The sequence below is a fragment of the Sarcophilus harrisii genome, chromosome 3 (genome assembly GCF_902635505.1).
Source record: "Sarcophilus harrisii chromosome 3, mSarHar1.11, whole genome shotgun sequence".
NCBI classification, from domain to species: domain Eukaryota; kingdom Metazoa; phylum Chordata; class Mammalia; order Dasyuromorphia; family Dasyuridae; genus Sarcophilus; species Sarcophilus harrisii.
Window position 1 is genome coordinate 534,498,995 of NC_045428.1, and position 13,762 is coordinate 534,512,756.

At 33.9% G+C, this 13,762-nt stretch overlaps 1 protein-coding gene across 1 annotated transcript; it reads left to right on the top strand.

The window, feature by feature from the left end:
• The first annotated feature begins 10,654 nt into the window (after positions 1 to 10,654).
• Positions 10,655 to 11,617, top strand: LOC116422614 (putative olfactory receptor 52P1). Its single transcript, XM_031961480.1, has one exon. The coding sequence runs from the start codon at positions 10,655 to 10,657 to the stop codon at positions 11,615 to 11,617; it is 963 nt and encodes a 320-aa protein (XP_031817340.1).
• The last annotated feature ends 2,145 nt before the right edge of the window (positions 11,618 to 13,762 follow it).

The following is a 13,762-nucleotide window of genomic DNA, read 5'->3' on the forward strand; positions in this document are numbered from 1 at the left end:
GACACTATTAGTCGAGAGACCAGTTTTTCTGGATCTTCTATCTTGACTCTTCACTAATACAAATCCAGCTCTCTGAATTAGGTCTGACCAAGATGAGATCCATAAACCATTGGAATCAGAACAAATTACACAGAAGATAATTTTAAAGATCACCACAGAAAAGGTGTTTCAATCCAGTGACAGGGAGAGCAGTCCAAGGCCAAGCAGGCTCACAGCAATGATACCAGTACCTAGAGTGAGACCTGGCATGTTAAATTGTGCAGTTTTAGTCTGCTAAGAAATCTGGATCATTGGAGAGAATCTCCACATGTTGGCTCCTCTGCACATGACTCAGCTAATTACCATCCAGCTTGTAAAGGAATCTTGGAAACCTCCCTGCCCTAAAAAGCAGATCAACTTTTGAAAATGAGTAAAAGCAAAGAAGAACTCTGACCATAGTTTGAAGAGAAAGAACAGATTCAGACCTTTGAGGAGCTAGAGAAGCAGATAGAATCTTCAGATGAGGCCCTCAAGGTGATATAATGGTTCCTACTCACAAGGATGATTCTAAAGAGATTACTAAAAAAGACACTTAAAAAGAGACTCGACAAAATTGGAGGAAAGGAAATGAGAACTTATAAGAGGGTTTGAGAAAAGAAAAATCACAGAAATTATCTAGAAGAAAAATTCACTACAAAATAGTAATGAAATGGAAAGAATAAATCTTTAAAATAGAGTTCAAAAATGGAAAAAGAAATACTCTGAAAAATACTAGAATTTATGAAATGAAAGGAAATTAACTCCTTTAAAAAAGAATTTGACAAATAGAAAAGAAAGCAACTCATTTAAAAATTCAATTGACAAATAAACAATAATATAAAAATAAATGAAAGAACAATAATTCATCTAAAAATCAGAACAATACAAATTGGAAAATAGAATAGACTCCTAAATGAGATATCAAATGAAATCAAGCTCAAGATACATCAAAACAAAGATGAAAAAATAGAAAAATGATAAAATGCCTTCTTGGGAAAATTACTGACCTGAAAAAAAAAAAAGATCTAGGAGAGACAATCTTAGGATTATTGGATTTCCTGAAAATCATGATTAAAAAAAGAGCCCAGACATTATATTTAAGGAAAACATTAATGAAACTGCCTTGATGTCCTATAACCAGAAGGTAAAAGAGCCATTGGAGGAATTCACCGAACTTCTCCTGAAAGAGACCCCAAAATTAAAACTGCAAGGAATATTGTGGCTAAATTTCAGAACTATGAGACCAAGGGAAAAAAAATACAAGCAGCAAGAAAAAAAAGCAATTCAAATACCAAGGAGACACAATAAGAATTCCTCAGGATCTAACAGCTTCCACCTTAAAGGATTGAAGGGCCTGGAATCTGACATTCTGAAAGGCAAAGGAACTTGGAATGCAGTCAAGAATAAACTACCTCACTAAAATGAGCACTTTCTCAGGAAAGAAGAGGGACATTCAATGAAACAGGTGGATTTCATTCACTTCTAATGAAAAGACAATAGCTAAAGAAAAAAATTTGACCTCCAAATATAGAACTCAAGAGAAGCATAAAAAGGTAAAAATTAAAGAACTCTTGAGAACTATATTTATGTTATGGGTATATATTGAGAGTGAATGTATAATTTGATTTTACTGTTAAAATATAAAAAAGAAACTATAGATAGAAAAGTGATTGTACCAGAAAAAGGAAAAAGTGGAGGAAAAGTGAGGGAAATTACATCTCATGAAGAGGAAAAGAAAACCTATTATATTTGAGGGAAAAAAAGGAGGGGAATGAACATTGTGTGAATGGTGCTAAGTGGAACAATACAAGTAAAGAAGAATTATTATTTGGAAGAACAGAGAATTATTCTACATGCCTAGATTGGAATACAGAATTTCAGGACCCTAAGTAAAAGGCTGCATGATTAAATGAAGTGAGTTGGCATAGCTGTAGCAGGTTGAATGCTGTAGAGACCATCATAATTCAAATTCTGGATTGTTCCAATATTTAATATCATTGTGACTTTTGAAAAGTCATTTAGCAAAACTAGTAAAATGCTATATACAATGATTAGAATAGACCACATGAAAAAGATAGTAGCAATAAAAAATTACTTAAAAAAAAAGAAACTTGAAGGCTGTGTAAGTGTGATTGGAACAAAAGAATATGTCCTTGCCTATCGTTTCCTGACAATATTTAGCCTATATGAATCTAGGCCACATCAGTAAATACGATGACATCCCTGAGGGAGTTTGCAATGGCTTCAGGTCCCCCTTTAAGGTTTTTCCTGAGATCTTGAAGCTTTTCCCCTTCTAAACATCCTTTGTACCTATTCCCCCAAAATATCACATCACACAGGTACCATGTAAAGCTTTTCTGATAGCTTTTTTCTTTTCTCCACAGTTTCCTATTATTCTGTAGGGATCTTTCTGCAGTCTGGCCTCTTGGGGCTGCCATCATAATCTGCAAAGAACTTTAACCCCCTGTACAGTCCCTGTACAGTCAATTCCAGAGTGATTGAAATAGCAAATTAGGTGCACACCAGCGAAAATCGGTCCTGGATGAATCATGGACCCCAAGGAATTTATACTGATAGGAAAGCAATCTGGGGCTATCATAGCTATTAGTCAGTCCTTTATCTCCAGCCTTACTATTTGCTCCATGGGTATGAGAAACAGCAGAGATGGCCCAGGATCTTTATGTAGCCAGGAAAATAGCTTTAAGGGACATTTCCCATTAGAAAGTATACTCTTCCTATGTGGGTTGTCCAGATAGAGTTCTTAGATGCTTAGTGGTTGGATGCTCTTTTAATCCTGAAAATGACTCTTAGGTAAGTAAATAGATCTGAGACTGGAAGAAGATGGAGCATGTTAGGAAGAGCCAGGATATTCAGAGATATGTCTGGAGGTCATTCATTCCTATGAGCCAAATGTAAGATATAATATTTAAAATTAGTTTAACATAGACTAGTAAATGTTCATGTTTATATCACATGAGAGATCATGTTGCATGATGAATAGAGAATGAGTCTCTGATTCAGGAAGATATAAATTCAAATTCTGCCTCTCACATATCCTGTGTGACCTTGGATCATTGACTTAATCTCTCTGTGCCACAGACTAATCTCTAATATTTTAAACTGTACCCAGTAAAGTCTGATTTGCATTTATACAGGGTCTTAATTCAGATAGAACTCCATATACACATACATACATAGATATGTATGTGTGTATATATATATATATATATATATATTGTGTGAATGTATATCATATATTTGTATCATGTGCATATATGCATATGTGAATACATACAGACATAGAATTCTTTTACATATATATGTATATATCTTTACAAGAACAAATATATTTGACCCTTCAAGGCTTACAAAGTAGTTTTTTTAATTCTGCTTGGCTCCAGAGTACAAGAAGAAAAAGTGAATGGAAGGCACAGTCAGAGGTCATGAAGAACTACAGAATAATATAAGCAGGAAGAAGGATAATCTCTAGGCAGGTACCAGGCAAGGTAGTGATAGTGTGTCCAAACAAAAGCTAGATTAATTCTTCTCAACATTTGGGTGAATGCTATGGGTGACAGCACATCATCAGATGTAGGAGTTAGGCTAGAAATTACTTATTTTAATAAGATTTCATGATTTTATATGAATACTGAGTTTCTAGAATTTTGTGCTTCAAGATGAGCCTGAAATAATAGTCAGGTATAAGGAAATTCTTGGAATATTGTAAAAAGTATATTTTATACAAAAAATTTGCTCTATATAGACTTTGATCGATAAACAATTTTAAGCACCTACTATGTGCCAGGTACTATGCTAAGTGCTGCGTTAGAGAAAAAGATCATGTTACATTTTGTGGTCTTTTAATTTTCCTGCTTACTCTTCCTGATGTCTTCCTATGCTCTTTCTTCTTTTTACCTATGCAATAACAAACTTCAGTATAGTTGTGTTTGGATTTTCAATGAATTGACCAAAAATCATTTGCAGCGCATGATTTCTGAACCTAGCCTGGTTCTTAGTTGTGCTGCACAAGACATAAGATATCAGGGCAAAAACAGAATATGCCCAAAACCATAAACAAAATGACATACACTGAGGAACAGCCTATAAATGATATATAGAAACTATTTTTATCCTTTGTGCTTAGATGAATTTGTGTGTGAATTGGTCAAAAACCACAGTAGCACATATTCTCTTTTCTTGGTATCTGCCAACAGGACTCTGTCTAGCACTCTGGACAATGTAGGTTAAGTGTAGGGAATATAGGGTACCTAGATGATGTTCTGTTAAGCAATCACCTTTTGCCCAAAACAATATAGAAAGCAGGGGCAGAGTGTGCTGGCAACTCAGTCCTCACGCTGAACAGACGCTGATCTGAAAATTAAAAATTCAGAATTGGAACAGTTTTTATTCAGCAACAGAATGAAAAATATACCTGGAGCAGCTACTCAATTTAAAATAAATAGGATAGAAGATGGAAAAAAATGTCCAAGCATCTTTATTATGAAGATCCAGTTCCTTGGGTTGAAGCTAAGCTGATATGTATAAGGAACAATAAAGTATGATATACATGATAGTAAACTCTGAGGTCTAAGGTATGATCTAGATGACAGTTCAGGAGTTAGAATAAAAGATCTTAAATGAGTTTACCATTTAAACACTTTATAAACTCTTAGATGTTTTTACAAATATCATTTAATGATAACAATAACAACAATAACAATAACCATCAAGCAAGGAAACATTTACTATTCCAGATATTATTAGGTAGTAGGCATACAAATATAAAAAGTGAAAAAAAGAATGAAACATTCTAACTTTCAAGAAACGTACATTTTAATGGAGGAGCCAAAAAGTACTTATACAAATTTAGGTAGAATACACATAAATATGGATACATTAAAAAGTAGTGTAATTTACAATGGATTTACAGAAGTAGAGCATGACTATTTGGCAGGAGGAAATCAGGAAAATGTTTTCAATGACATCAACACCTTGCATTTTGAGGATCAAAAAGCTTTCAAAAATTGTAGGAGAAAAGGATCATTAATTTACATGAAAATAGGACATCAGATGTCATCAAATTCAATCTCCTCATTTTATAAATAAGGACACCATCTCAGAGTATTTGAATGATCTATTCTAAGTTACAAAAGTGTGAAATGACATAACAAGGTTTTCTGTTTAAAATCAGCACTCGTTCTGGAAATATGTGATCACATACATGAATTTTTAATATAAATAAGCTTATCCCCTTCTAGTGCTAGCATTTTAAGATTTTTTTATATAGACTTTTATTTACTAGTTATATTCATGGTTAATTTTACAGCATTGATAATTGCCAAACCTTTTGTTCCAATTTTTCCCCTCCTTGCCCCCACCCGCTCCCCCAGATGGCAAGTTGACCAATACATGTCAAATATGTCAAATTATAAATTAAATACAATATAAGTATACATGTCCAAGCAATTATTTTGATGTAAAAAAAGAATCGGACTTTGAAGTAGCATATAATTAGCCTGTGAAGGAAATCAAAAATGCAGGTGGACAAAAATTAAGGGATTGGTAATTCTATGTAGTGGTTCATAGTCATCTCCCAGAGTTCTTTTGCTGGTTGTAGCTGGTCCAATTTATTACTGCTCTATTGGAACTGATTTGGTTCATCTCATTGCTGAAAGTGGCCACGTCCATCAGAATTGATCATCATATAGTATTGTTGTTGAAGTATATAATTATCTCCTAGTCCACTCATTTCATTCAGCATCAATTCATGTAAGTCTCCCCAGGCCTTTCTGAAATCATCCTGCTGGTCATTTCTTACAAAACAATAATATTTTGTAATATTCATATACCACAATTTATCCAGCCATTCTCCAATTGATGGGCATCCACTTAATTTCCAGTTTTTGACCAATACAAAGAGGGCTGCCACAAACATTCTTGCACATACAGGTCCCTTTCCTTTCTTTAAAATCTCTTTGGGATATAAGACCAGTACTAATACTACTGGATGAAAGGGTATGCACAATTTGATAACTTTTTGAGCATAGTTCCAAATTGCTCTACAGAATGGCTGGCTGTATTCACAATTCCACCAACAATGTATCAGTGTCCCTGTTTTCCCACATCCCCTCCAACATTCATCATTATTTTTTCCTGTCATTCTAGCCAATCTGACAGGTATGTAGTGGTATCTCAGAGTTGTCTTAATTTGCATTTCTGTGAATAATAATGACTTGAAGCATCTATTCATATGGCTAGCAGTAGTTTCAATTTCTTCATCTGAGAATCGTTTGTTCATATCCTTTGATCATTTATCAATTGGAGAATGACTTGATTTCTTATAAATTAGAGTCAATTCTCTATATATTTTGGAAATGAGGCCTTTATCAGAACCTTTAACTGTGAATATGTTTTCCCAATTTGTTGCTTACCTTCTAATCTTGTCCGCATTAGTTTTGTTTGTACAAAAACTTTTCAATTTGATATAATCAAAATTTTCTATTTTGTGATCAGTAATGATCTCTAGATCTTCTTTGATAATAAATTCCTTCCTCCTCCACAGGTCTGAGTGGTAAACTATCCTATGTTCCTCTAATTTATTTATAATCTCGGTCAATGCTTAGTTTCTGCCATACTAGTTTCCAATTTTCCCAGCAATTTTTGTCAAACACTGAGTTCTTATCCCAAAAGCTGAAGTCTTTGGTTTTGTCAAACACTATATTATTAAAGTTATTGACTGTTTTGTCCTTTGAACCTAACCTGTTCCGCTGATCAACTAGTCTATTTCTTAAGCCAATATCAAATGGTTTTGGTAACTGCTGCTTTATGATATAATTTCAGATCCTGGTACAGCTAGGCCTCCTTCATTTGATTTTTTTTTTTCATTAATTCCCTTGAAATTCTTGACCTTTTGCTTTTCCATATGAACTTTGTTGTTATTTTTTCTAGGTCATTAAAATAGTTTTTTGGGAGTCTGGTATAGCACTAAATAAATAGATTAGTTTAGGTAGTATTGTCATCTTTATTATATTTGCTTACCCTATCCAAGAACATTTAATATTTTTCCAGTTGGTTAGATCAGACTTAATTTGTGTGGAAAGTGTTTTGTAGTTTTGCTCATAAAGTTTCTGATTTTCCCTTTGCAGAGAGATTCCTAAATATTTTATACTATCAGTAGTTACTTTAAATTGAATTTCTCTTTGTAACTCTAACTGTCGGATTTTGTTAGTAATATATAAGAATGCTAATGACTTATGTGGGTTTATTTTGTATCCTGCAACTTTTTTAAAGATGTGGATTATTTCTAATAGCTTTTTAGTAGAATCTCTGGGGTTCTCTAAGTATACCATCATATTATCAGCAAAGAGTGATAAGTTGGTTTCCTCATTACCTACTCTAATTCCTGTAATCTCTTTCTCAACTCTTATTGCCAAAGCTAGCATTTCTAATACAATACTGAATAGGAATGGTGATAGTGGCCAACCTTGTTTCACTCCTGATCTTATTGGGAATGGTTGCAGTTTATCCCCATTACATATGATGCTTACTGATGATTTTAAATAGATGCTACTGATTATTTTAAGGAAAAGTCCATTTATTCCTATCCTCTCAAGTGTTTTTTAATAGGAATAATTGTTGGATCTTATTAAATGATTTTTTTTGCATCTATTAAGATGATTATATGGTTTTTTTAATTTGGTTATTAATATGGCCAATTATACTGATAGTTTTCCTAATATTGAACCAACCCTGCATTCCTGGTATAAATTTTAGTTGATCATGGTGTATTATCCTGGAATGATTTTCTGTAGTCTTTTTGCTAATATCTTATTTAAGATTTTAGCATCAATATTCACTTGGGAGATTGGTCTATAATTTTCTTTCTCTGTTTTCAACCTACCTGGTTTAGGTATCAGTACTATGTGTCATAAAAGGAATTTGGTTGGACTCTTTCATTCCCTATTTTTTCAAATAGTTTATATACAACTGGGACTAATTGTTCTTTAAATGTTTGGTATAATTCTCATATAAATTCTTCTAGTCCTGGGGATTTTTTCTTAGGGAGTTGATTAGTAGTTTGTTCTATTTCTTTTTCTGAAATGAGACTATTTAAGCAATTTATTTCCTCCTCTGTTAATCTGGGAAGGCTATACTTTTGGAGGTAGTCATCTATTTCACTTAGATTATCAAATTTATTGTCATAAAGTTGGGCAAAGTAACTTCTTATTTCTCTAATTTTCTCTTCATTTGGTGAAAAGTTCTCCCTTTTCATTTTTAATACTAATAATTTGATTTTCCTCTCTCCTTTTCCTAATCAGATTTACTAGAAGTTTATCTATTTTATTGGTTTTTTCATAAAACCAACTCTTAGTTTTATTTATTAGTTCAATTGTTTTTTACTTTCAATATTATTAATTTCTCCTTTTAATTTTTGAATTTCAAGTTTAGTATTTGATTGGGGTTTTTTAATTTGGTCTTTTTTCTAGCTATTTAAGTTAGCATTTTAAGTTTTAACTAATTTGGGCTGAAATATTTTGAAAATTTCTCTGTCCTGGGCTAATTAACATATTTACCTTCTTTGTAGAGACTCACTTTCCTCATTATAAACCTCAGTTCTGAACTCTGGGATCTATTTATAATCTTGGGGCTGGAAAGGTAAGATATACACCTAAGCTAATTAGCATAGGATCAAAGGGAATTTGAAACAGACAATTGTAGAGCCAGTAAAGGATATATCCTCTGCATAGAGATCAACAAGTTATTTCATAATTGTAGAGAACAACTATTTGACCATGATCCCAAGGTACCATTACTGAAGCATGTTTTTAGTGTAAAGACTTGACTTTCAAGGGATAATTTATACTATCCTATCATAATTGAGGCCATGGTGGAATGAACTTCTATGCTTCCTTTTTCCACTTTCTTTCCCAACCCATCCTCAAAAGGAACAGCTATTAGACTATTCTTAGGGCTGCTACAATCTCTTACCTTAATGCACCTGAAGTAAGCCTCCCTCTCCTCTGGGCTATGGTTTTGCAATCCTGCTCAGCTACATAAGTAAATTTGCTCATTACACTGGTTACAATGCTTTTGCATTCATTAATTCTAAAAAGTTGGGCATTTAAGATTCTTGTGTCTGCTTTTCATGCTATTTCTTGCAGTGAGCCACCATTTTTCATCTTTGTATAACAGTTGCTCTACCATCAATTATATTTTCCCTCTGCTTTTCTAATTCCCTCTCTCTGCAAAGAATTCTCTGTCCTAACATGGTATCATTGGGTATGTGTGTATGATCTCCATCCCTGTGCATAGTTGTGAACATTAAAGATTGTTGAAATATGATTGATCTTTCTTCTGACCAAATGTTGACACATGCTCTAAAAGTCCCTAGATATTCCAGTCCAATTCAAGAAGCATTTATTAAGCACCTGTTATGTGAAAGGCAGCATAATATAATGATTAGGGAGTAGGTCACAAAGCAGCACGACCTGGGCTCAATTCACTCTTGTGCTACATGCTAACAGTGGTAACTCTGGGCAAGTCAGTCTCTAAGATTAGAAATTGCAAAGAATTGATGGAAGGAGTTTCCTTATTTGGAAGCTTTCTATACCAATAGAATCACAAGTCTGTTTGTTAACACTGTATTTACATAGAATATTTGGTGATAGGTGCTGGGATGAAAAGAAAAACAGTCAATATCCAGAAGCAGCTTACAGTTCACTGAGAGGCAAGGGGAACCATATCACATATAAATGAACTATATGTTTCATGAAATCAGACATGCACCTATATATATGTGTGTGTGTGTGCATATATATACACATGTCATATATATATGTGCATATGCATAGGTATAACTATGTGCATATGGAAAAGGAAAGAATAAGGGGATTAAGGAAAACAACAGCTTGATACGTAAAGAAGATAATGACATAATATCTTGGAAAAACCATTGGAAATAATTCACCTTGATAATTCTTTGTGCAGTACATCAATATAAAAATTTGAATAAAGCTAAAATCAAAGATTCTGGGCTCAGATATTAGTTATAATCTTTATTTTCTGTGTAACTAGAACATCCAATCTCAGTGTTGTCATTTGTAAAGTGAAGGAGTTGGACTACTACTTCTGAGCATCTTGCCATCCCTTTAGCTGGGATCCTTTAGCTGTAGAGGAAGAAGCAGTCAATTTGCATTGTATCCTATTGTTCTGTGGGGCCAATGTTTCTTTCTCTAATACTGTTTCATTTGCCACTGAACATGAAGTGGAAATTAAAGCAGCAAATGAAATAATCATACACTGAAAAAGATATGTTGAAAAACTACACATAAGGAGGAATTTGTGAAATACAGCTTTTCTGTTGCCTTTATTTCAAGGATGATTAATCTTTATCAGTTTCATCTTCACCTTCATTCTTAGGATTAGAAGTACTGAGGGTTTCTCTCATCATGGGGCTCTGAAAAGTATAGTAACTAGTAACTATTTTCTCAGGTTTCAAGGACATTGATTCTAGTACAACAGGCTCTAATATTTTGTTCACCTATGTGTCTGTTTGTGTTATTCTCCATCCTTTTGTGTAGTTTTGAACCCGGACCAGACACTTAGAACCTGAGCATGCTGTCCCTGAAGTCTCATCATGATAAAAAACACCACAGAACGCAGCTTCTCAGCTTTTTTCCTGGTGGGGATTCCTGGCCTAGAGGCCTTTCACTACTGGCTGAGTATTCCCGTGTTCCTCCTGTATATTATGACTCTCCTGGGGAATGCCCTCATCATCCTCACTGTCAAGCTGGAGCCTACTCTTCATCAGCCCATGTTTTACTTTCTCTGTATGCTGGGTCTCAATGATGTGGCCATTGCTTCTGCCACAGCCCCCAAGATGCTCAGCATCTTTTGGCTGGATACTCACCTTATTGCATTTGATGAGTGCCTGGCACAGATGTACTTTATCCATACTTTCTGCATCATCGAGTCTGCCTTATTGGTCTCCATGGCCTTTGACCGATATGTGGCAATCTGCCACCCACTACACTATACCACTATTCTGACCAACCCTTTGGTCATTAGGATGGGATTGGCTGGGGCTGCCAGGGCCATTATCATGGTCCTTCCTTGTCCACTTCTCATATTAAGACTACCCTACTGCACTAAGTACATCATTAAACATGCCTATTGTGAGCACATGGCCATAGTTAAATTGGCATGTGCCAACACCCTCATCAACCGAGCATATGGCATCTGTGTTGCACTTTCTGTTATGATACTAGACCTAACACTTATAACCATATCCTACATCAAAATCCTCCAGGCAGTCTTCAGGTTGTCCTCTAAGGATGCCCGCACGAAAGCCCTGGGCACATGTGCTGCACATGTTTCCACAATTTTGGTCTCCTACATACCTGCCCTTTTTAGCTTCCTCACTCATCGTATTGGCAAGAAAGTGCCTCCATCCATTCACATCATCTTTGCTAGCGTGTACCTTTTGGTACCTCCTACAGTAAACCCTTTAATCTATGGTGTGAAAACAAAACAGATCCGTGATAGAGTAATGGAACTCTTCTGCCCAAACCAAAAGTATGGGAAACACTATGATTCATAAAAAATAAGTAGGAATAGATCATATAGAGATGAACAAAGGATAAACATCTCATTTTGTAAATATTTATTAAAGTTCTACTAAGTTAAAAGATATAGTGTGAGGTAGGTATACTCAATAATCTCAGATTGATCTGAAATTTCAACGAATTAGAAATTATCTCTAGAAAGACAGGACACAACTCTATTTGCGTATTCTGTGTGACTCTTATACAAGTCTTCTCATATACATGCACCCATTTTTCAGGGGTTCTTGCTTATATTTTTTTTTTGATACTACAAGGTTACTATTGAAACTTTCTGGATATTTTATTGGTCATCCATTGCCCTTCCATGTGAACAACTTCTTTATCTATCAAGCATTACATTATGGCAACTTTTACTCCTCTTCCTCAGAAATCTTCACTTGATATAGATTGCACCCTGCTCACGTTCAACATGTGATTTTCCATTGTGTTCTGAATGATATACATTTTTTATTCTTCACAAACTGTTGGATTCCATGTCTTCCTGCCATATGGCAGAATGTTGGTATTAAAAAGATGGGTCTTTATTTTCATGAAAAGTTTGAAGTCATTGAAGGAGTTTGTTGTCTAAAGGCAATCCAATCTATGCTCCTTTTGTTCCTGCAATCTGGGCCCAACTCATTTTCCATCTGTAATGTCCATAACAGATGTAGTTACTGATAGATAAGTTCTATAAGGTTTTTTTTAATTCAAATATTGTCATATTGTGGGAAAGAACATTCTTTAACCACTTGGCATTTATTGTGTGAATGAATAGATCAAGTTTCTTTGAGTTACTATTTATTTCTTCTCACAGCCTCTGCAATGTTCTAGCGATTGATGCAATCAACATTGTACCATTCCCCAAAACAGCATCTGGAAGATTGGATCACTTACAAAAAGTTCTTCTCCAACTTGTATGTGGATCCTTTCTACTTTTGCTTTCTTCTTGCCACTTATTCCCCACAATGACTGAGTCCAATGGTATGTCTCCTTGCTGTTCATTACATAATCCATTTTATCTTCTTACTCCATAAATTTCCCTGACTATTCACAATTTTTCAAATTACTTACCTCCTCATTTCCACCTTCTTGCGTCCTCACTAAACTCCCACTGCCCACAAAAACCTATTCCTTATCTCACTTAACTTTACTGTTCCATCTATTGTTTTTATCTCCAGCTTACCTAATTGTACTTAGTTAATTCCATGAACTTCTTTAAAATTCATTTAAATTAAATTAAATAAAAAAATGATTTAAATTCATTAATTTTTTTTGCCTTTGTTTACATTCTCCACCATAGCAGTATTTTATGTTGATAACATAATTTGACATGTCTCTTCCTTTTATGTTGTCATTGATATCTGTGGGCAGAGATTCATTGATCAGGATGTTGTTACACCTTTTAAGAACTATTGAAAGATTTTTATTTATAAATGGTTTATATAATATTGTAAAAGAACTTGTAAAATGGCATTTTGTTATGTAGACATATATTTTCACAACAAAAAAATTAGCACAGTGAGATCTTATATTCTCTAATTCTTTCATTTAATTATGAAATGATGAATATATATGTTCCACTGCTGAATATTATTTACAAAGGTCTGTTTATTCTTGACTAATATACTTATTAATGACTCCCTTGATTTGTATTTATATTACATAGGTTGAAAAGAATATGGGTTGATAGTTATTGATAATTTCTTAGTTCACAATCCTTAGGTATCTGGGATATAGAAATAAACGAATAATCTAGTATTTCAGAGATGTTTTGTTTGTGAGCCTCTCTGTTTTCTCTGGCTTTTAAGTATAACAAGTAAATATAACTCTCACACCAATAGACATAGAATAAATCCTATGGCACTGTACTTAATAGATTTTTCTGCATGGATAGGAAAAGACAAAGTCAAAACTTCCCTGAGTAACTTACATGAAAAGTCTCTACTTGGGCAAGAAGAGAGAATACATCTGTATAAAAAATATTTATAGTAATTGTTTTTTGTACTGGCAAAAAACTACAAAGTAAGTAAATTGAGGACTGGTGGCACAAAGCATGATATATTATTTTGTTAATATTAGAATTGTTAGAAATGATCAAAGAGATTGTTTCTTAAAAAATTCTTGTAAAAAATATACATAGT

Bases quoted from the DNA above. Each gene is read 5' to 3' on its own strand.
- LOC116422614 (XM_031961480.1), top strand. From the start codon at position 10,655: ATGATAAAAAACACCACAGAACGCAGCTTCTCAGCTTTTTTCCTGGTG.